The following is a 23,590-nucleotide window of genomic DNA, read 5'->3' on the forward strand; positions in this document are numbered from 1 at the left end:
TTTCCTGGGGTTCCTGTGTACAGGATACTGTATGCATGTTTTTGGGCTTCAGGATCAGACATGGGGTGTGCACACCCCGATGTCACTGTACAGCATGCCTATGTGCTGTGTTTGGTAATTCCTGAGCAGAATTGTGGGAAAATAAACAGCCATGCCCACTAGCCTGCTCACAGACAAGACGAGAGCTTTGTTAAGAGCAAAATTATTTAAAACTGAGAAGACAAGCACACTCAAATAACTTGAGACAAGCCTACCTGAATCCCGCTGTCCTTGCGGTGCTTGGTCGGCCGGCCACGCTGTGGCAGCAGCGTTCCCGTGCTGCAGGGCCCCTTGGCGCAGCTGAGGCAGGGCAGCAGAAGGCAGGCTGCACTAATCACCTGCTGCTGGAAGGTTAGGAAGTGGGACAGGAAGGCAGCTGAAGTGGAATTTTAATTGCCTTCCTTTCATCACAAGCAGGGTTTGCTTTGGATGTCCTGCTGCTACTCTAATAGGACACGCTTTGGCCTCAGCCAGCAGCTCGCAGGCATGGGGCTCACGGGCTCGGGGTTTGCTCAGAGGCTGGCTGAGGGCTCCTCCAGCAAAACCAACAACCCAGGGTTATGCTGGTGCTGCACCAGCTGGCTCCCTGCCCCTCCGGCTGGCAACTGCCATCCCCGCAGGATGCGTAGCCATGCCTTGGCTGCTGTTCTCAACACAATGTATGGGATTAAACCACGGGTGAAGGAAAGCATGTGCGCAAACAGCAGGCTACGAGCTAGTGCTTAGCCTGAGGCACAGTGAATCAGGATACACTAACTTTGTAAGGGAGCACAGCAGCTGTAATGCCTTACAGTACTCCTGCTGTTCACTTGGTGAAGGTGATCTGAGCCTTGCTTTACTGCACGTGGCTGAAACTCTGCGTGGTCTCAGCAAAGCATCCTGCTTGTTCACCTAAAGCTAACATCTGGTGTGGCTATACAGATGCTAATGAGACGCCCTAGACCTTTGCTTTACTTGGAATTGTCAGGAGATCCGGACACAGTTTGCAGTCCCTCAACTATCTGGGGGAGGGATGACTCTGTAAGATGAGGAAGAAAAGCGAGTTCATATTCCCATGCCCAGAGGCTCCTCAAGAATCTAAAATGATGTGGGCTAAGAGGGAAAGTCATGAGAATTCAATAAAACAAAATTGTTTTGTTAAAAAACACACAAACAAAAACAGATATCAGAAGTAAACAGTGAATTTTTCAGTGATAAGAGGTCAGAGGTGAATGCTAAATGGCTACACAGTTATGAGGCACATGGAGCCTTACAAATCAAAGAAAAAGATGTGGGGTCCCAACCAAAGGGAGATGGGAGTTGGTCTCTGAATTTCTAACAGCTGGTGATAGGGTGCCATTAAAAGTTTATGGGGATTCAGAACAAGGGTGGACAAATTCATGAAATTAAAAAACAACCAAGGTCTATTAAGCAAAAATGACCACTGCATTTGACTCAAGACATCTTTTGGCCACCAGCTGCTTGCAACAAGGAAAGCATTTCAGGGAAGTACCAATATGCTTGCCCTTCTCTTCTCTTTACTCATTCTTTCTAGTTACCAACTGTTGACTACCGTAAGCATCCGCTGGTTTAGGTGGACCTATGTTATGACCCATTTGTCCCTCGCTGGTGTGTTTTAATCGTTTGTCTTTGTGAAACTTCTAAGGGAAAGTCAAGCCACAAATCAAAGCGTGTGAAATCCCCTAGTTTAGGTTGCTACTGAAACTGCTTTGAAACATCATCCCAAAGCTACTTCACTACCAGTGCTATAAGAACAGAAGTTAAAAACCAAACAAAAACAAAACAGTGGCAGCAAGTTAAAAGTAGTTGGATGTTTCCAGCATGACAAGGCCTGATGCAGTTTACCCTAGAAGACTTAGGGTAAGAAGTAACAACCAGCACACCTGTATCTTCTAAATCAAGCACGGTTTGTATCCTAATTCCTGTCTTTGGTAGAGTATCTGGTCTTAATATTAAGACCTAGGGCACTGCTTTATAGGATATTTTTGTTAGTAAAAAAGGGAAGGCCTAACAGAGCTTTAATGAAGCCAGTACTTTTCAGTATAGAAGATAATATGATTGATAAAAGATTGAAAATTGATTGAAAGATAAAAGATTGATAAAAACATACAACACCACCAGGGCTTTAAAACCCTTACAAGACAAACGTAGAGTTGAAAATGTTCTTGAACAAATGATGCAACAGAAAGAAAGAAAGAAAAAAAAAAGAGAGACCTTTCGAATGAGGATAAATTTAAATTGTGATGGAAGAGAATAAAAGCTGCCTGAACAGGCTGGTGTCTGTAGGTATTGGGAAAAAATCTTTTCACATAGCATTAAGAAAGCTCCAAATGAGACCCTGTGGCTTTGGTTTGGAGCTCAGCACTTCAAGAAAGCTGTAACTTACCTGGAGGAAGTCCACTGCTGGGCAATGAGAATGATCTGAGGTCCAGAGGCACAGCTTCTAGGGAAAGCCTGACAGACATGCATTTGTTTAGTCTAGAGATGAGAAGATGGGGTAGGGGGGATAGGGAGTGGGGAAATAAGGAGAGCAGTGATAAAATTCTGCAAATACGTGAGAAGTGGGAGCAAATAAGGAAATAATATGCTCCCCATGACCATTGCAGATAAGATACAGTAGGCTTAAAATAAAGCAGGAAAGACTTCGGTTGGCTGCTAGGAAAATATGTCTCCCTGCAAGACCAGTAAAGCTGAGGGATACGGTGGCACCTCCGTCAACTGCAGCACTTTAAGATCAGGAGAGAGCGAGACCCGTTGGTGAGGCATGATTTGCTCAGGTCCCCATGTAGATGATTTCTGGTGGGCCCATCTGAATCCTTTTTCTGTGGTCCTCCACCCAAGGTGCAAAGGTCGTGATGGCAGGGGGAGGACTTTCTCCTGGCACTTCAGAAACCTGTGGTGGCCCTGCCAGGGCAAGCCCCTGCAGGACAAGCCTGTGAGGCCACTGTGGCAGGGGGATGCAGGCTGTGGGTCTGTGTGGGGCCCAGCGAGGCAGGGCTGCGGTCCCTATGGACAAGCCCCCATGCGAGGTGAGAAGAATAGCTGACATGCTTTCGGGGACCTGTAACAAAGCAGGGGATGGGCCTCACCAGCTGGGCTCGTCTCTGGCATTTCCAAGGGGCAGCTGGCCACGGCAGGCAGGGGAAGGAGGGTGAGAAATTCCTTTCCCAACTGCGAATGTGTGGGACCATCCTCTGTGGGAAGAGAAGGAGCACAGCCCAGCCCGTGGACACATTTGGCAGGGTTACTGTGGCCTGGTTTCGCATCCCCAGGGCCGCAGCTCAGTGTCTCCCGCTGTGGTGTTGGTGCAGGTGGAGCAGAGGCAGCACTCGGTTGGGCACCAAGCAGGGCCCCCCTCTGGGCTCAGGGACAGAGCAAAGCCCAAGGCACCAGGCCATGCTGCAAGATGCTTAGACCAGTGTTTGTGCCATGGCCAGCAAGGCAACAGCTAAAAAAAAAAATACAGCCAATGGAATTTCTTTCTTTTTTTTTTAAAACAAAAACAAAAACCATGCTTCAGTTTTAAGTTTAGGCCCAAGGACTGTCACAAACATGTGTTGCTGTTTTCTAGCCTAAGGCCAGACATTAGCAGAGGTCTGCTCTGCTCAGCTGCATGTCAGCTGCACAGGAGGTGGCACAGCCAAGCCACCTGAAGCTCCACACCAGGCTGGCAACCCAGAACAAGTCAGTTCAACCCATCAAGAAGTCTTGTGCGTAAAGCAGCGAGCAAAGATGCAGCTTGAGACTTTGCCGCAGACTTGCTCTGCTCTTGGGTGGCACCTGCAGCTCTGGTGCCTCTTTTCCTCACCTGCAGAACTGTGGTGGCAGTTCTGATTTCCACATCCTTGCCCCATGGGATCTCTGTACCACAGGGCTCAGCACCCAGCACTGCAGGGACCTTGTCCTGCAGAGCTGAGCTCAGCCCACTGCCCCCAGGTTGGGCTCCAAGCAAGTTTTGGTGCTTCAGAAAATCGGAGGGGAACTCACCATGACGGAGCAGCCTTCTTCTAGAGGAGACATCTGCTGCTCCCTAGCAGGGGCCAGTGAAGGCGCCAGGCAGCTGTGGAGCAGAGCCATGTGCCAGAGTCCCAGATAAACCTTGTCAGATGTGCAGCCAGCACACAGCAAAAGGAGCAAGAGCAAAGGAGAGGAAACAGCTGGTAATAGCAAGAGCTTGGAAGTGGTCACAATTTATGCAGCAAATTAACGGCCACAAAAAGCTGTGATCCCTGGGAAGCTTTGCTAATCCCTCTGCTATCATTAGCTTCTGACTGTGGAGGTTGTTTGCCAAATCAGTTTTCCAGCTGGGGTGATGCTTTTTTTTTTTTTTTTTTTTCTTTTTTTTTTTTGCTTTTTCATCTGCTCTCATGCTCAACACCTGTTTTCAGCAGCATGTTTGTGTAAGGTCTGAGCACAGAATAAAACCTGGCATCAGGGCTGAGGCACAGGCAGTGCATTTACTTCTCAGCAGGCTCTGATAACCTCACGGGGGGTTTCCATCCCTCTGAGCTAGAGCTTCACACACCCTGTCGCTGCAGTGGCAGGCTCAGGATGGTGTCTGTTCCCTGCAATTCTTGCAGCCTTCTTCTGCACCCCTCTGCCTCCCATTCCAGGGATGGCAGTTCCTGTCATTGCTATTAGTTGAACTTCACCAGCACCTTACAGCTCTTCTGTGCTGGTGGCATGGTAGACAAAGGCCATTTCCCACCACCCTTTGACACCAACCAAACCAGGAGATGGGGAAAGAGAGGTAAGTTAATAGACATGTGGAAGAGTGATGTGACTTGCTGAAAGTCACACCATAAGGTACTGGCAAGGCAAAGAAAATATTCCTCCTGCTTCTTATGCTATGCCTTCATCTACAGGATGGGCTATACTGACCCCAGGCCCCTGGCTAGCATATGAGCTACATCTGCATCTCTCCACTGCCACTTCCAGAGTATGGAGACTTGGTATGGCCCAGAAACACAGGGAAACCAGAGGCTGCAGAAGCACAGTCCTAAAGTGAAATGCTTAAATCCCTTTGAATGAAACATGGATGTTTTGCACCAGACCTGCATGCTTATGTATGTGGGGCTGCCTGTGGCTGCCAAGTTGAAAGCCCTGTTGTTTCCAAGCATCATAGACCAAACTGGCAACAGTAATCTTTATTTGCAAAGGATGTCTATAATACATTGGGTTGGTGTTTGTTTGTTTTTTTTGGGGTAGGGGAACAGCTGGATGGACAAAGCCTCTACATTCAGTTACGCACATATGCATGCACATACACAAGGTCCCTGTCCACAGCATCACTCACCCCTGTTCTCCAGCTGCCACAATTGTCACAGACAATAAATAGCGCATACAAAGGAACCACAAAATATAACACCCTGGGGATGGACAAAGCTTGTAAAAAACACGAGCTCTGAACGTTTCGTAACACCTCACAGTTCAAGAGTTGGGATTTGAATCACGGTTATGAAAGCGTTTGAAAGTGTCCTGCTTTGCATCCCTCTGCTGCCATGCCTTCTTCTTCTTGGAAACAGGAGCATCAGAATGCCATCAGGTCAGGAAAATCAGATTCCTTTGAGCATTTGTGATCAGCTGGAAATCGCTGTCTGCAACATTCAGAAGAGGCTGCATGCATCTCTGCTCTTCCAAGTGTGCCTGACACCACCAAATTCAAGTTAAGGAAGCAAAGTCACCAGGTTCCTTGCAATAGAGCTGTGGCCAGGGACCCACAGCACGCAGCGCTCAGTGAAGTGTCGTCATGCTCAAACAAAACAAAATGTTCTGGCAACATAAACTTCAGTCCTAACTGAATGACATCAGCAACACATTCATGTATAAAGTGCTTTATTGCAGTCAGAATAAAGAACTCTCTATCAAATTTTGTAGAAATTAAAAAATTATATATATATTATATTAAAAACACAATAAATTTAGGGAAGGGAAGTTAAGAGATTCATCATTTAAATAGCAATGAGCTGGACAGAATCTTTGATGGCATATAAAAATAAATGCTTACTTAATGTCTACTTTTCTTATGGTGCTCCGCAAAGCCTCCTGCTGTGTAAGGTGCTTGTGTGAGGAACAACGCTGCTTCTCGTTTCTCATGCTCCAGGTCATGTGTGTATCTTCCAGACCATAAGGGCAGCCAGGCAGAACAGCCACTTGGCTTTCAGATTTTAGTGGGGACTTAATGCAAGAAATGTTTCTACTTGCCCTTGGACAGGAACTACATTTATTACAGAAATTATAGGTTCATTTTTGGGGGGTTAGACAGGTTGATGTTCCCAGTATTAAAAGGGGGAGGATGCAATTCCTGGGTAACAGTCCTTATTATAAGAGCACTTCCTCAGCGACCAGCCAGTCTAACAAATTGGCTGAGCTACTGAATGCCTCTTTCAAGAAAGACTGTTTGCACAGGCACTGCTTCCATGTGTGGGTCTAGTACTAGGAATATACAGGTGGTTGTTTTACAAAGGGGTCTGGTGGTAAATAAACTTCTCTGAGAGTCCTCTGATGTTTGTGGTGATCTGCGGTATGGGAGGAGATCTGGAGATGCTCTGCTGGATGACAGAAGGCAACAAGCTCGTCCTTCCACAGCCTCAGCCACTTGATTTGTTTGCTTCCAGTACAAACACCTCCGTGTCTGCTGGTGAGCCTCCTTGCACAAGTCCCAGGCTCCCAGAACCCACCTGCCATTATCACTGCCAACCCCTCTTGCCCACCTCCTCGTGAACTCTTTATAAGAAGCTAGGGAGCAAATGACCACTTTTTCTAGGGAGAATGTAATGGTAATGAAAATTTACCAGGGTCTGGGTCACCATTCATGCCCATTTGGTTTTAATCTTCCTTCTTGTTTTTTACATAATACTTTTCATTTTTGACTGCATGCATTTTGGAAAAGGGGCTGTACCTGATTATGTTTTGATAGTACCCATAACCAGGTTTGGTGGCTACGAGTATGGAATAATAGCTAAACAAGAGTAATGCAGCAGTAACTTCATTAATACTTTTGTTCTGCCAATAATGAAGTCCTACGTACTGATGACCATGGATGCAATATTCTACTAGTGACCAAAACAAAAGGATCAACAGATACTCAATTTATATAAGATAGTCCTAGAAAGACTGCCCAAGGAGCTCTCTGACTATGGCTGCTCACTCACGCTGGAGAAGGCTCCTGAAAGAAGAACAGAATTAGCACAGGACAGTCAACCCAAGGCCATCTGAACCGACACAGACACTTTTTGGTCTAACAGTGTTCTGCACAAAAGGCATGATGGAATAAACAACTGCCTTTGTTGAAATCTCTAGTTTAGAAATGACTCCATTCAGTTGCTTGACTTACTCTTTTATTTCCTCTGATTCATAAAGCTTGCTAAATGAAAGCAGCGAACAGCTTCAGCCATGTTCAACTACTGAATGTCCAGAGATAAAAGTGCTCAGCTCTGTTTCTCTGTGGGAAGTTTGGGAGCTTGAAAGCACCCCAAAATAGGATAGGAGAAACTGCCAAGGATCTATGAAAAGCTGGAAAAAAAACAGGCAACACCAAAGTGGCAATGGAGAGTGTCAAAATCTGTAGACACCGTGTATTGATATTATGAACCATTGTGTTCCTTGCTCATTTGGAGCCACATTTGCTTGCCTGGCAAGCCTGGAGAGCAGCAGGATGTGACCAGGACTTGCTTTCTCTGGGCTGCCTCTTGTGGAGGATTTGGGCAAACAGCACGGAGAAGGATGAGAGGTGAGCAGCAGACTAGAAAGGGGACAATGCTGGGTGCTCCCAGTGGTGACTTTTCCCCATTTGCCATGAGGAACTTGGCTCAGTGATTTTTGCTCCTCTCCAGCAATGGCACAAGTGATGGCTTGGCTGCTGTGGGAGGGAAATGTAGGACTTTCTGCTGGGCCATGTTACAGTCACTCCCAAGCACGGAAACCCACTGGGGAGCTGAGATGCAGAGCAGGGCTGGTGATGGGCCTTGCACCAGTGCTGCCACCCTGCTCCCCTGAGCTCTGAGGGGGTTCAGTGCAGCCCTGTGGCATTTCCCCATGATGATCTCCTTCTGAGGTCCACCTTCATTCAAGCTCTGGCACTGAGTGCTCTCTTTGACAGCTAAAACCACAGAGGCAAGGTGATCTTGCCACGGGAGCCCACACAGCCATCCTTTTGCCTTGCATACTCCCAAGCTCTGCTCGCAAGCAGGCCCTTTTCCCCTGACACTGGCCACCACCTCCTGCCCCCTGCACCTCAGCTCTGCACTGCCCACAGGTGAGTAGCAGAGGGGGATCTGCCCCAGGTGGCACAGCAGGGGTGACACACTGACACTCCTGTGCCCTCACAAATCGAGACGAGACCCTTGTGCTCCTCGCAGCCCCACAAGGAGCCTGCCAGCAGGGCTGGGGCTCAGAAAGGATGCACGAGCGATGGTTCCAGCCCTCACAGTATGGGCTGGGGCAGGACCTGTCAGCAGCCGGGTGCACGGTGGCCCCGTGGCCTCGTGTCTCCTCCCATCATGGCTGCAGCTAGTACTCCTTGGCCTCCTGCAGCTGGGAGAGGTACTCCTCCTCGGCCGGGTTGTCGGCACACCGCTGCCCGTTGTTGGGCGGCCGCACGGCATGGTACCGGCTCCAGTCGCCCTTGCAGAGGATCCAGGGCAGCATGTCCACCTTGTAGTGCAGCTCTGGGGAGAACTCGGTGCTGATGAGGTTGGGGACGCCGGCACCCTTGCCCCGGGTGATGAGGCGGGTGTGCTCGTCATAGCAGCAGTGCTGGGCCGCCAGCGTCGTGCTGTCCAGCGAGAGCATGGAGCGCAGGCAGAAGCGCGCCGTTGGCTTGTAGATGTCCAGGCGCTCCTTGGGGCCGCTGGCATCCCGCCAGCGGAAGCTCTTCCCCTGCCTCTCGTCCCGCAGGTTGACGGCGCTGTAAACGGCCTCCAGCGGGTAGGAGCAGGGGCAGCTGGGCAGGTCCGTCAGCACCTTGCTGAGGTACTTGGTGAGGAAGTCGCTCTTGCAGTTCAGCCACTTCTCGCAGCTGTCCACGTCTGGGGGAGAGGCAGTGAGAGGGTGAGGGCACGAGCACGCCTCTTTGCCCCACCACCGCTCGCCAGTCCCACCAGGAGAACCCTCAAACCCTTGGCAAAGCCACCAAGCTCCCTAGGAGGGGAAGGACAGCAGCATCCCACCATGGGGCAGCTGCAGGAGTGTGAGCCTCAGGCTGGCTTCAGCCAGTGTGCCATGGAGTAAGACCATGTCCACCACGTCCTAGCAGGCTGTGGGAGTCACTGGGCATCCCACCATTGCTGGCTTCTACCACCAGCCTACACATGGCAGTGACAGGACTGAGGTTTGGACCTGGACCCAGGAGCCCCTGGCACTGCCCTCCCCACCAGCTGCATCTCCCCACAGGGTTTTGCATGAAAGCACCCAGGCCCCAGTGTGGGGACGAGGCAGGGGCTTACCCGAGTTGAACAGATCCGTGGTGTTGTCACTTCTGAAAGGAGTCTCCTCTGTGGGGAAGACCATTTCTCCCTCTGCTCCTTCAGAGGGAAATAAAAAGAAAAAAAAAAGAAAAAAAAAAAAAAAAAAGAAAGAAAGAAATGAAAAGAGATGGGCTGAATCTCAGGTTTCCTTCCAAAGTGCACCTCTCCCTCCACTGCTTTGGTGACAAGGCCCTGTGTCTGCGAGGAGGGTCCATGAGGAAGACATGCAGGACAGACTGGGCCAAGAGGGCCCAGGCCCAGGGCTTATACAAATCCCAGCGGATGGAGCTGGCTTTCTGTAAGATTTGGGACTGGATTTCAGACTCCCTGTGAGAGAGGTGCGAGGAGCTGCATGTGGAGCTGGGCTCCAGCTCCACCATCCCTGGGCTTCACACAACTGCCTGTGGAGCCATGAGTCCTCACCAGAGCTTCTTCATAGAAACAAGCACCCACGTTCATTAGCCCAGAGCACATCCAACGCAACTAGCTCTTGAACCATGAGCAACACCCTGGAGAAGATGGACTTGGCACTTGAAATCTGGGCCTGTTCCCATTTTTGGGAACAAGGGTCCTCTCACTGGCCTGTTTGCCATGAATGTCCCTGCCCTGGGCACAGCCTGCTCCCTGTGCCTCTCTCCCTCCCCATGGTGCCCCAAACCCAGTTGCAGCAGGGGAACAAACCCACACTGGGATGGGACAGTGCTCCAAGGGTGCTCGAGCACTGGGATGGCTGGGGGCTTACCAGGGCAGCGCAGCAGGTCGCAGGTTCTTGACTCTGTTGCTGTGCAGGCATAGCCACAGGACCGGGTCCTCTTCTGGTTGCCACTGCCACAGGTGATGCTGCAAGGGGACCATGGGCTCCATTCCTCCTCATCTTCATAGTCTGCACATGGCATGGGACAGGCAGAGAGGGATGAACCTTGCAGAAAGTCTCAGCAGGAGGGGAGCCAGCAGCCACCCTCAGCTCTGTCCTGCCCCTGAGATGCAATTTATGGGGACACAGGGCTACCCAGAGGTGTCTGGCTACATGGTGCCAAGGGCCAACCCTGCCCTTGCTGGCAGCCCCCAGGCAAAGGCTCTCATTCTCACAGCCTTGCTCATGGTTGTAGTGACCTATCTGGGCATCACTGCCCATCCCCGTCCTCACTGGACCTGCCTGACCCCACAACCACAATGCTGCCAGCAAAAGCTGTCTGCTTACACACTCATGGATGGGAAGCTCCAGGAGCTGTGCTGTGCTCCCCTGACTTGCCCACCCACTGGCCCCTGCATCTAACCTCTGCAGTACTTCTCCTGGGAGATGCTCAGGCCTGCAGCAGAGGTTTCTGGCTCTGGTGTCACCTCAGAGAACTGTTACAAGGGCAGCAGCACTCACAGCTAAACATTTGCACCATATTTCTAGTCTGAACATGTCTGCTGGAGCCCACGCTTTGTCTGATGACACACAAGGGAAACTCCCGCTGTGAAGCTGGCGTGCCAGGCTGCTGGCAACCCCAGCCAGGTGCTGCCCGTGCCCCCTGGTGTCCCTGCTTATTTTCTAACAGGAGCTGAGCACAAGCATGCTCTGGTCCTCGGGTGCCCATCCTACAGTGAGATAGGGCTGCAGTCAAGCCAGGCAGGGGAGGACAGCGATGGTTTGCAGGGCAGGTGCTGCTGCTCATGCTTGAGAGGACTCACCATAATTATATTTTTCCTTAAAGATCCAGTTCTTCTGCCTAGCCCACCGCTGGTCCCAGTCACCTCCTACTCCACTGAGCATGGATTCCTCCTCCTCATAGTCTGCTGTTGGGTAATCTTCCTCCTCCTCCTCCTCTTCTTCTTCCTCCTCTTCCTCTTCCTCCTCCTCCTCCCTGTCCCCTACATCCAGATTGTCATCCTCTTCCTCCTCTTCCTCCTCCTCCTCTTCTTCCTCAGTGGGGTCAGTGTATTCCCAGAAAAGAGGCCAGAAGAGGTCCTTGTGGGACAGCCACTCAGACGATGTCAAGGACCAGTCATTGCTTGTCTCCTTCAACAAGTCCATCTCCATCTCAGCCTGAGGATCATCCACCACTTCAATGGTCACCTGGAAGCCAGACACAAGGCAGAGCAGTGAGACAACGACCCTGGCCACAGGATGTCCCCTGGCACAGGGACCACCTGTGTGCTGACTCCACAAACACCAGCACGAGAGGTCATCTCATCTGGAGGGGCTGAGCAGGGGCAAAGCAGGAGGTGCTGCTTGTGGCAGCTCAGTAGGCTGGCCAGGGGGGTCTGGCGGTCACCCAAACAGCAGAGCCACAGAAACAGACCCTGCTTTCAGAAGTTTTCCTGTCAGGGACTCAAATCAGGCTGTGGAGAGCCCAACCCATCCCACCCAGCCCCGCTCCCCACCTGGATGTTGGGATTCTGGGCACTCAGGTCGACGTTGGCCAGCCCGGGCAAGCTCTGCAGGTCCAGCACAAAGGGCAGGCTCTCCTCCCGGCCAGCACCGCCGGGCTGGGGCACCGCCGGGCTCCTCGCCACCTGCTGAGCAGCTCCACGACGCCGGTGCCGCCGTGGGCCCGCCTGCCCGCTCCGCCGCAGGCCCCGCGCCTTGCCCGATGGTGGCAGCTCCTCGTCCCCGGCAGCACGGGGGTTGGATGAGGCAGAGACCTGCAGAGGGAAGAGGCTGTGAGGATGGGTCCCTCGCCTGCACAGGCACCTCCTGAAGGTGGTGGCTGCCGAGCAAAGGGGGGAGCTGGCAGGAGCTGGCAGGGACCCTTGGCTGTGAATGGCTGGGCTGGCCTCGTGTCCCCACGTCCCTCATCTCCGTGCTGGCACAGAAGGGCGTGAGGCAGAGGGATGGAAACTGGAGATGGGAACAACTGGCAAAGCCCCCCCGTGGCACGGGTGTCTCTAGGAAGGCCCCTGGGGCCCTGTGGCTCCACACGGGGCACAGAAGTGCCCGAAGCCCCAACATCTCTGCCAGCAGCGTCTATTTCTGGCTGAAACTCCCTTTTGTTCCCAAGCTCTCGCCCTCTGCACCAGCCCAGACGAGAGCGGCGAGATTAACGAAGAGCGCGGCGTGCCCCTCCCCACGGGGGATGCGGAGAGGCATTTCTACCTGCAATTAGAGCCAGATGGTTTGGGGAAGGACTCCCCTCCCTTTCATCCTGATCACTGGAGCACTTCAAAGGCAGCTGGAGCCCGGCCAGGCTCTCATGAGCACACACAGCCTGTCCCCAGCCCTGTGCCCGCACATCAAAGCCTGCGCCCCCCTGTCCCTGGGGGAGGGAAAAGAGCAGCAGGGACACTGCTGGGCCCTTGGCTGCTGACCAGAGCGGGCTGGATGCAGGGCAGAGCCTGTGACAGACTTCACCAGATGGGCCCTGAGGAGAGAGGGCTGCGGGAAGCAGGGAGGTTGTGCCCAGGAGGAGCCTTTGGGGCTCCCTTCTCTCATCCAGCACCGCAGGGTGCAAGGCAAATGGGGCAGAGACAGAGCCCTCTGCCCTCCCTGTCCAAGTGTTTTTGGGGAACAACTCACGGGAAAGATGCTTGGCTCTGCCCCAGCTCCTTGCCAGCTCTCCTCTTGTGTCAGGCCCTTCGTCACCCTACGTTGGGGCATGCTGCAGTAGGACACCCCAAACCTTCCCTGTGCTGCTCCTGGCCACAGCACAGAGCTGGTGCCTCCTGGGGGAGAGGAACATCGCAGTGCAAGCCGTTCCAGGGACACAGGGGGACAGCCGGCTGTGTCCTGGGCATTGGTGAGCACTGGCCACACAGCACCGTCACTAGCACTGGGCTTGCTCCCAGCTGCATGTGCCTAACGCAGCCCCTGTGCAAGCACAGCCAACAGCACACTCAGCCAACAGACACTTGTGCGTAATTTGCAACAAGCTTAACGGGGCTTGGTAAGCTCGTTTCACAGATGACCCAAATTTAATACACATGGAAAGTGAGGTCTCCTCTAGCAATGAGATCTGAGCTCACCCAAGGACGTCACAGTGACTGAGCCAGGAACAGACTCCAAGTCTCCAAACTTACCCTCAGTGCCTAATTCAGATTTTACGCCCAAACAAGCTCAAGAAATTCAGAGTGCTGTTCCCACAGGGAAAATGTAAAACTGCCACAGGGGAACTGGCTGTGAGAGTGTTACCGGGCGGGCAGAGCTTTGCTTCCAGATCCTCTGGGGGCACAAAGGCCCCTGTGGGTGTCTGCCCTGGGTGGCCCCCATGGGTGACCCCCACCGAGCTGCACCCCTGGCAAGGAGCAATTAGTTCTCCATTTCACTTCCAGCTGACCCCATGCATGCCTCCAGCTCTTCCACAAAAAGCTTCCCGGCCCCATAGCTGCTGAAGGGCTGCCACTACTCACGTGGGCTCTGCAGGGCAGGGTGTCCCAGGAGTAACTCCTTTGGTGACAAGTCACTGCAGCGGGTACCCAGCCTTTCCCTCATCCCAACACGTGCATTGCTCTGAGGCTTTGCTGGGTTAAAACTTGGCCCTACATCAGAAGATGTCCCTCCTGACCGCAAAAAGATGTCCCTCCACAACACTCACCCTCCTCTCAGCCCTGCCTAAGCAACAGCTGGATAAGGCTGTCAGGCCTGGAGCTGAGCTATTATGGTGCATTAGCTCACAAAAAAAGAAGAGCTTGGCTGTCTGGAGTGAAAATGATCTGAAGGCTCTGTTGAGGCTTTGCATGGGGTTTGTGTGCATGAGGTCACACACAGCTTCTCCTCTCTGGGCCAAACCTGGCCATCAGTAAACCACCGCACAGTCAACAGCTCCCCTCTCCTTCCACCACCAGGAAAGCACGATTGCCACCAAACACCAGAAGCAGAGAGCACGCTGCCTGGAGCCCTTCCCAAGCAGTCCAGGCTCTCCCGCATGTAGGGCCACCTAAACACTTCAGGGCATAAACTCAGCAAAGATGTTAGGAAGTGGAAGGAACTCGTCAGCAATTCACACGGTGCCAGGCCTGTTTTGTACAGGAAAGGGGTAACGAGGTGTATGGGAAAGGTGTAGGCAAGGCCACGTATCTTTTCTATGGAGACTGAAGGCTGATATTTTCCCATTTCTAGTCTGAACACCTCTACTAAAGTTGCTTCAAAATCTGAAGATGACGAAGAGAACAGCTGCAAAACCATTCCAAGGGATGTAGAGATTTTTCCAGTGAAAGAGTTGTCCAATTCAATTTGTTTGTCAGGTTAAAAAGATAAAGCGATGACTTGATTTCCTGGTTCTTTAAGGAAATAATCCATCAGGCACCAGGGACTCCTTAATCTAGAACAGAAACACATAATGGGAACCAACATTTGTGAGTCAAAGCCAGACAAATTCAACTGAAAAATAAGGACCATGCTTTTAACACTGTAGGTGACTAACCACAGGAACAAGCTAACAAGGAAAGTGGCAATATCTCTTGTGGAGACAGTCCAACACAAGGTACCATCAACGCATATGTACAGCATCTGTGCTGTGGAAAAAACTTGGAGATCTGATTATTTCCTCTGGTCTTAAAATATGCAGCTTGGCTATAAACTTCTCTGAGACTCTGAACTAAGCCTGTGTTAAGAAACCACAAGAATGACATTCACACACCGCAGCTCTGACATAAAAATGATTAGAGATGCGAGATCTCAGACCCTACAGCATTTTAAAAACCTGAAAGTATCAACAGATCAGTCCCTGTGCTGGGCTGTCCTATGACAACCAGGGACACAACTTTGCTGCCACCAATAATCACCGATACTTGTCCTCCCCACATGTTCTTCGGCATCTCTGCAGGCACTGAAAGCTGCCAGGGCTCAGCACTTAAACCCACTGGCAGCGCTCTCTGCAGCTCCACGCATCGCCGAGCGGAGCTGCTCTTCGTTACAGGGCTAAGCCCAAGCCAAGCATGCTTGAGTCAGCTCCCCGGGGAGCGAAGCATCACCACAGCCTGTGCATCGCTTCCACCCACATCTGCCCTGAGCCAATTACCAGGAACATAAACTCGTTCAGCTTGAAACCTGGGCACATGGGAGTCAGGTCAGAGGCAACGTCCAGGTTGTGCTTTGGGCTCGTTAACACTGCAGTGAAGAAAATGATGTGCTTGCTAAAGGCTGGTGTTGCACTGTGGGCTATAATTATAAGGAATGTGTTTTTTTCTTGCTTAATCATTACTGCTTGTATTGTTTCTTTTGAATGGCTTTACTGAAACAAGAACCCAACCAGAAGTATTTATCATTTCCTGAACAGAGTCTACACAAGTGTCTTCCTACTCTTTCCTCCAAGCTCCCTCCAACACTATAAAATCCACCCTGCACTCTGCTGCAAACCTGCCTGCTTATGGAGCAGTAAACTACAAAGCAGAAATTGGGACTTTTTTTTTTTTTGTAAATAAAACTTTTCCCTCCGTATTTATACAAATGAGCTGCAAAGATCTGGAGAAAACTTTCCAGATTTTTTTTTTTTTTTTTTTTTTTTTTAAGTTTTAGACTGAAACCAGGCAGGAACAACTCCAGGACAAGCTTTTGATATAGAGCTGCCAAGCACAGGGGTGCAGGCTGATGGATTCAGAGGGAAGCCCATCCTGGCTGGAGCAGCTCCCAGGTCTCAGTCAGGGCATCTGTAGAAAGGCTCAGAACAGCTTTTGCTGGCCGGAGTGGGTGAAGGGGGAGGTTATTACATTACTAACAAGTAACACTCTTAGGTCTCCTTAAAATAAACATTTAACAGTAGGGAACATCAACATATTCCATCTTATTCCATCAAATTCAACATGCCACTCTGCCTCTGCAATGTAAGGCAGGGGACACCTCCAGCTCCTCCTCTTCTTCTGCCCGGGTGCCAGACACCACCAGCAAAGGGCTGTGGTGCAGGTAAAGCCCAGGACCGAGATCTCCCTGCTGCTCCCCTCACTCGTCCACCAACTCACACAAGTTCTTCCTTTGTTTTTGTTTTGTTTGTTTTTTTAAATAAAGACACGAGCAGCTCCCTTTACCTTTTGGGAGAGCTCTGCAAGTGCTTGCGGAGTAGATAAGCCACTGGCTGTCGTTCTGCTGTGGGCAGATCCTGTTTATGACAGGCCAGTAGGAGCTGGCAGCAAACCATGAGCTGTGTGGGTCATTGTTACACCCCCACGATTATAGTTTTCACGCAGTTATCAAAATAATTCAGATCATGAGGAAACACTCTTCTAAATGGCCGCAACCCAATCGTCCTGAGCAGGGAGCTGCAGGAGGCAGCATCAAAGGCTTCCTCGTGTCTCTCAGTTATTTCACGATTGCGACAGCTGCAATCTCAAAACTCTTTCCAAGCTCTGGGACTGTGCTGTCTTGGAGGCACAGCCGGCCCCGGCGTGGAAGACAGCACAGCACGGAGAACCACCAGCACGCAGCGCTGCGAGGGGCAGGGACACGGTCTGGTTGTGTGCGAGGCCCAGAGCAGGGCGGCCGGGGTGCCCTCGGCACTCCTCACCACACGTCCACAGCCGCACAGCCCAGACCCTGCAGCAGGCTCTTCTGCGGGCACCTGGACCTGAAACGTGCCCATGGTGGCCTCAGCCAACTTCCCAGGCTTCTCGTGACACGAAGCCAAGACCTGAGGAAGGTCCCCCTAAAGGCTACCATGGCTCAGCTTCTCCTCCCCGCCTGCCTCCCTGGAGGGATGCAGACAAACCCCGCCACACGTGACGCAGCGCGGCGGTGGGTGCGGCACCAGGGCCCCACAGGGACCATGCAGAGAGGGGGACAGACACACAGACGTACCCTCTGGTGCTCTCAGGCAAAGCCCCTTGCTCGGGCACATGTTTTCTGTTAACATAGTTGAGCTGTAATACGCGTAAGCTCTTAATGCATCTGCCTGAGTTGCTGTTAACTTGTTCCAGCTCTAAAACCCACGTGCTCCAGTAACCATTAACTTGTCCCAGCTAATGATGTACATTTGTCAGCCTGCACACCGCAGCCCTCCAACTGCTCCAGCTGCTGCCTCTGCCACCACTGCAGCCCGGGAAAAGCCGTGAAACCAAAACCCCCCAAACACAGAAAAGCCAGTGCCCCCCGTCCCTCCCACCCCCCACCCAATGTCCCATGGCTCCTGCCAAGCTGCCTGGGTTTCTTTTTCCCAAAGAGAAAAATTGGAGGAACCAGCTCAAAGCCAGCCACCCACTGCAAGGGAAGACCCCAGCCATCACCCTGCATCATCCCCAGACCCACCAGCACTTGTCCCAAAGCGCGCACCACCACGGGGTGGGATGGAGGAGCACCTGCAGGGCAGCATCCCCTTGCCAGGCTCCTGCTGTGCTCTTTGTCACACGATGAAGGCTGCCCCAGCTCAGGACGTGTTCGCAGCCCAGACCGGGCCAGCCAGCAGCTTCTAGTCCCCGGTGAGAACCCCACCACAGCGACCAGGCTGCGTGCAGCTGGATCCTGGCCTTGCATCTGTCCAGCTGTGCCAGAGACCAGCAGAAGGCGGCAATAGCCGGGAGGAATTTACTGCATTTTGTTCCCTTTGAAGCCGTGTCCTTCCCCTGGAGACTAAAGCAATCCACAGCCGGTGCCCTTCACACCGAAGCCACCCGGGACTCACAGGCATGTGGGTCACTGTCCTCTTGGCGTTATCTCTTAAGTACCGACCAGCTTCTCAGATAAGCCCCAAACAGCTTCCCAGAGGAGCCCCAGGAGTCCCAACGTGCAAGGAAGGCACAAAAACTGAGCAGCTCTGAAACACACCGTGCAGCCTGATGGTTACAGCTGGCCATGTCAAAGCACCTCATAGCCTAATGAAGGTGCCCTGCGAAAAGAAATGTTCTATTAATAATGATGTCCTTGTGTTTTTACAAGCTTCTGTCTGAAACAGAAACATTCTTACACAGAAACACTGCTGCCGTCTCTTCCCTGCTCCTTGGCTACAAGCTCCAGCATTTTCAATGAGAATTGAGGCAGTGCTCAGGAGGCTGGAGCAGTGCACCTTGCTGTCATGGCCACAGATTTCCCTATGGGAAGCGTCCGGGTGTCTGACCTGGGAATTATCCTCAGTGGAAGAATATTTATCGATGCCATGGGAAGCAGAAGGCTCCATTTCCCACTCCCTGCCCCAAGACACTGACACAAGCACAGCAGCTGTAACTCCCTGGTGCACGCACCACACTGCCTCGCTTCTGTTTGCAGCTGGGCTTGAAGGGACCGTGGCTGAGGCACAATATTCCCACCTGATCTGTCTTTAAGAAGGTCTGCAAGAGCCCGACACCCTTCCCCTATCCTGGCTGGTGCTCAGCCCCGGTTTCAGCTGCTGGGGAGCTTTTGGCCACTGCTGACTGGGAGCAAATAAAGGGGAGCGCTTCCCAAGGGGTGCCTGGCTGACTGGGAACGGCTGCTCCAGCTGGGAAGCCAGAGGGCCGGGCAATGCCCTGTGGAGTGATTTCTGCCTAATCCCTTCCCTTACATGTGCCTTTTACAGGAACCCCTTTGATTCCCACAATGGGACCGCAGCAGACCCATGTGTGTGGTGAGAGGGGAAGGAGCCCCCTTGTCGAGCAGCTTCCCTACACCCGCTCCCCATTGTTTGCGCTCCTGACTCAGCCCCAGGGCGGGAGGGTTTTCAACTGTGTTGACTAAGATAATTTGGCACTTCTCAAAAGGAAATTTGCTACAAAGGGTAAAGTACCTCCCCGCGCACAAAGAGGCCCTTTCAGAGCGGAAGGATGCTTCAGTGCACGTTTTGTACCCGCAAATCCGACCTCCGCCAAGGACAAAGCCAGGGACAAGAACGCTTAATTGCTGAAGAAATGAAAAGGTAAAAAGCACATCCGCAGGCAGAGCGACTCTGCTACTGACCCAGCCTCTGCTACTGACCCAGCCGCACCGCACGGCCCGGGGCTCCCGGGCCCAGCAACCCCCTGCAGCCTCCCCCAGCATCCCCGGCACTTGGTTTTAAACTTTCTTTCCCTTTGCCACTCTCGCTGCCCATGCAACCAGTAAATAATAAGCTCTGTTCTCCCTCCCTTAATTCTCACGGGCCAGGCGCCAGCCCCGCCAGGTGCTGCGGCCAAACGCAGCCCTCATGCAAAGCCTGGTGTTTCTTTTGTTGCTGTCCCTTACCTCTTATCCGAGCAGCCGGCTTGCAGCCTCAGACCAGGGGAACCCCAACGGCAAGCCCTGGCCTGGATTTCCACCTTGCAGCCCCCCAGCAGCATGGGGGGCAGCTGGCAGCCCCCGGCAAGCCCATCGGAGCCAGGTTTGGCACCACAGCATGGTGCCACTGCTGGGATGCTTGCTACCAGCGCCAGCACTGCTGTCACTGTTACTGGTATTTCTGTGCACAGCTATTTAAGTGGGTGTATCTGAATGCAGTTTTAATCCCTTCCAGTGCTTGCCTTTCTAGTGTGCTAGAGCATCATTTATTTTGTATTTACTGGAAGAGCACGAGAACTGGTTTGTATCACCAGAAAGAAGCCAAACATCTATTAGCAATGCTGAAAGCCAATATTTTGAAACCCAGGGAGTTTATCAAAACATATTTTGCATTTAAATGCCCTGACTTCATAAATAAACAAAGCATTAAGCAATGTGAAGAGCTGTCCCTTGTCACACAGGGGATGCAAGCTTTTCCAAGCACTGTTATCCAGCTGTGAAGAGCTGCTGGCCTGTGTCACCGCCTGGACCTGCTGCACATCTGCCCAAGTCAGAGAGGGACGCATCTGGCCTGCAAAAGCACTTCCGAAAGCCCTGCTGTACACTTGTCTGCTTCTTTGGAGCCCCTGTAGCCTTCTGAAACAGTCAAGAAGCCTCACAATTAATGGATGTCTTCTCTCGTTAGATTTTCAGTCTTAGTTTGGGGAGAAAGTATTCAACTTTCAGCTGCCTTTTCAACTGCCAAAGAGACTGAAGAAATAAAAAATACTTTTGCTAAATCTGTTGCTTGTGCTGGACTCAGGTAATTAGGGCAAAGCTTTTCTGCACAGTATCACAGCAGAGGAAATGCAAGTGCTTGGTCGTTTTGTAAAGGCTGGAAGTGGCAGATCCTTACTGAGGTACAGGACTTTGGGACATAGCCACAAGGCCATCACCCACAGACAAAGCATGCTTCCTCAGTCCTTCCTGCAATTAGAAAACTTTCTAACTCAAAAAGTTGATGATAGCCTTAATGTTTTTAATTTTTCTCAATTGTTTTAGTACAGAAGGGCAACTGCGAGGCTCAGTACAGCTTATAAAAAAATCCCATTAAAGTTTAAACAGGGGAAAAATGTTTGCTTTAAAGAAAGATGCTAAATTAGAGTAAGTGAATGTTAGGTAATTGTTTAATCGTTTTGATCGTCTATCTGCTCTGCGCCGTCACTTCTTTGCTTCCCCAGGCCCCCTTCCCTCTGCCCACATCTGCAGGGCATTACCCATAACGTAACCAATACTCCAGATGTGGTTGCCCTGCTGCCATAGAGACAGGACCTATCAGCTTTGCAACATGAACCATCTGTGCATATGACCCAAAATCACTCCGGCTTTTTTTTTCTAACCACCATACTGCTGCGCTCGTGCTGTCCGCTTGGCTACTCCAAATTCGTCCCCACATGCACCAGAAACAGAGGATTTCCTCCCAAAACGTGGCCAATGCATGCAACGATGCCTGCTGCCTTCTGCCCACTGCATCAGCTGGATGCCCGAGCCCAGAGGGGTGCACGGAAAGGAGGGACGGGAGCAGTGACAGACCCTGGGAGGAGTCCTCCGTCTCCTCGTCCTTCTTGTTCCTGGGCTGAACCGCCGCCCTGCAGCCCGTGCCTACAAACTCGTTTGATGTTTGTATTTCTGCAGGAAGCGCAGGTCCAGAGGACAGAGGCTCTGCTGTGTACGTACCGATGTGATCTTTGGCCCGCCGCACAACGCTCCCCATTCAGAACCATTTACATGCTGGTGCTGAGAGCAGCTCTCCCCACTTTCCACGCGGCTGCAGATGTTGGATAAACACCGACCTGAGGCAGCCCTCAGGGTCCTGCTGCGGGGACCCGCACCACCCCATAACGCGCTGGCTGTCCCTGCCCATCGCTCGTGGCCCCTTCTGCAACGTGGCCGCGATCATTTTGCAGATTTCACGGATACACCCCTACTCTGCAGCCCAGCAGCCCGAGCACGTCCAGCCTGGCATCTCCCTGGTGGCGTCTACACTTCTGCTTGAAGTTTCCCAAGCAGCACCGACGTGGCGTTAGCAGTGCTGTGCCATGCAGCATCCCCGCGGCTCCTGCCTGCATCTCCTGCTCCCCGCAGCAGCCGGGACCACAGCAGGCTGCACTCAGCCCGTGCCCCTCTGTTCGCTGTCTCAGTTTGGCTCCCCGTGCAGCAGATGCGTTTCCACACTTGTTGCTTTCCTGCCGTGCTGCGAGGAGCTGCCGGAGTGGCTCCCGGGGGCTCAGCACCGCGGGGCGCTGCAGCAGGGCACGGCCCCAGCCCCCTGCGCCGCGGACCGACCCCGCGGCTCCCCGCACATCGCTCAGCCGGTGTCACCGTGCCCGGGCAGCCCTTCCAGCGGCAGCATTCCTGAGGGGGCATTGGGAGCACAGCCCTGCCTGCCGAGCTCTCCAGAGAAGGGCTCCAGGACGGGCTCCAGCCCCGCCGGCCCCGGGCTCCCCTCCCCAGATGGGAGCCCGGGGACCCCCCTCCCCCGACCCCCGCCGCCCCCTCACCTCGGCCAGCTTGGGGCTCCTCTCCCTCGGGCTGCTGCCGCGCTGCCTCCTGACGGGCAGCCCCCTCACGGCGGCCAGCAGGGTTGTCAGGAAGACAAAGCCGAGGAGCAGCACCACTTTCCCCCTGACCAGCGGCATCCCGCCCGGCTCGGCACGGCTCGGGCTCGGCGCGCACCCCGCCGGGCACGGCCGGCCGCCGCCGGGGCCGTCCCTTCTCGGGAAAGGGGGAAAAAAAAAAAAAAAAAAGGCAGAGAAATAACCCCCCCAAAAAAGCGCAGGGCTCCCTCCCGCCGCCGGCCGAGCACGCTCGGGGCTCGCCTGCCGGTGCCGCCGATGCTGCGGGATGGCTGCAGCGCCCCGTGTGCGGGCGGGGGGGGGCCGGGGGAGGAGAGGGCTTCGCCTCCCCACCCCCCGTGCTAATCCCGGCGGCAGCCTCATCGCCTTCCCTCCTCCCCCACCGGACTCGCTGCTCCCCCGTTCCGCCGCCGGGCCGGGCCCGGGGCTCTTTGTTCCGCTCCCCCCCGGCACCGAGGGGGGGACCCCTGGGGGCCGGGAGCGGCCGGGGCAGGCCCGGGCCTCCCGCAGCCTCCCCCGGGCACGGCCCGGCCCCGGGGCTCGCCAAAGGGGGCTCCAGGCGCAGGGCCCGGCCCCCAGGAAGGGTGCGGGGCTGCTTTCTGGGGGGCAGGGGGTCAGCAGCCCTCCGGGGAGCAACCCCTTGGGGAAAGGAGACGAACAAACCCCCTCACAGCCCCCGGGGCCCTGCCCGCACCCCCAGCCCAAAGCAGGACCCCAAACTCCTTCCCGTCCCTCCCCAGCGCTGACATCTGCTGCGTACAAACTTGGGGCCGGGACAAATGGAAGGAAGTGTTTCAAACCAGCCCCAGCCTGCAAGACAGATGTGAGGTCAAGCGTCCCATGCGAGATGGATCAAGGAGCCCTTTCAAACATTTTGTTAGCAGCATGACAGCCGATAAGTCTGACAGCCACCGTACGCACTGCTGGAGGGAATCCCCTCCAACAGCACCCAGGGGCAGCAGGCGGCTTACGGAGCTCCCCTGGGTGCTGCACACCCAGAGCGGTCCCCTCTGCACACCCACCTCTCTGCAGCAGCCACCCAGCCCGTGCTGCACTGGAGATGGATGAGAAACAGCCAAACACGCATCTCACAAGCAGAAGTTCCTCACCTGAGAGTCCTAGGACAGAGGGGGACACTGATCTGAGCTCTCACACAGGCTATAGCTCTGCTCAGCCCCAGTGGTGCAGCTTCAAGAAAAATCACAACAGAACTTTTATTTTTAAATTCTTTATTATGCAGAACATAGAATATATTTGAATGGATTTTTTTTTTCCCAAGCAGTTTGTTTTTTTTTCTCCAGTGTTTTTTTTTTGTTCTTTACATGCATTGTTACCTTTTTAAAGCCAATGTACCATCTGTTTATCTTTTCCCTGCCCATAGAGCATCCGACTTC

The 23,590-nt window shown here is 53.2% G+C and overlaps 1 protein-coding gene across 1 annotated transcript; it reads right to left on the minus strand.

Annotated features, from left to right (window-relative positions):
• Positions 1 to 8,521: 8,521 nt before the first annotated feature.
• Positions 8,522 to 22,259, minus strand: ISM2 (isthmin 2). The gene is made up of 6 exons (XM_032188849.1): positions 22,122 to 22,259; positions 11,877 to 12,137; positions 11,184 to 11,568; positions 10,249 to 10,389; positions 9,486 to 9,563; positions 8,522 to 9,068 (listed from the first exon to the last, which is right to left on the minus strand). The coding sequence occupies exons 1-6, from the start codon at positions 22,257 to 22,259 to the stop codon at positions 8,551 to 8,553; spliced, it is 1,521 nt and encodes a 506-aa protein (XP_032044740.1). The 3' UTR covers positions 8,522 to 8,550.
• Between the last annotated feature and the right edge of the window lie 1,331 nt (positions 22,260 to 23,590).

This window comes from Aythya fuligula, chromosome 5, assembly GCF_009819795.1.
Source record: "Aythya fuligula isolate bAytFul2 chromosome 5, bAytFul2.pri, whole genome shotgun sequence".
Lineage (NCBI taxonomy): Eukaryota > Metazoa > Chordata > Aves > Anseriformes > Anatidae > Aythya > Aythya fuligula.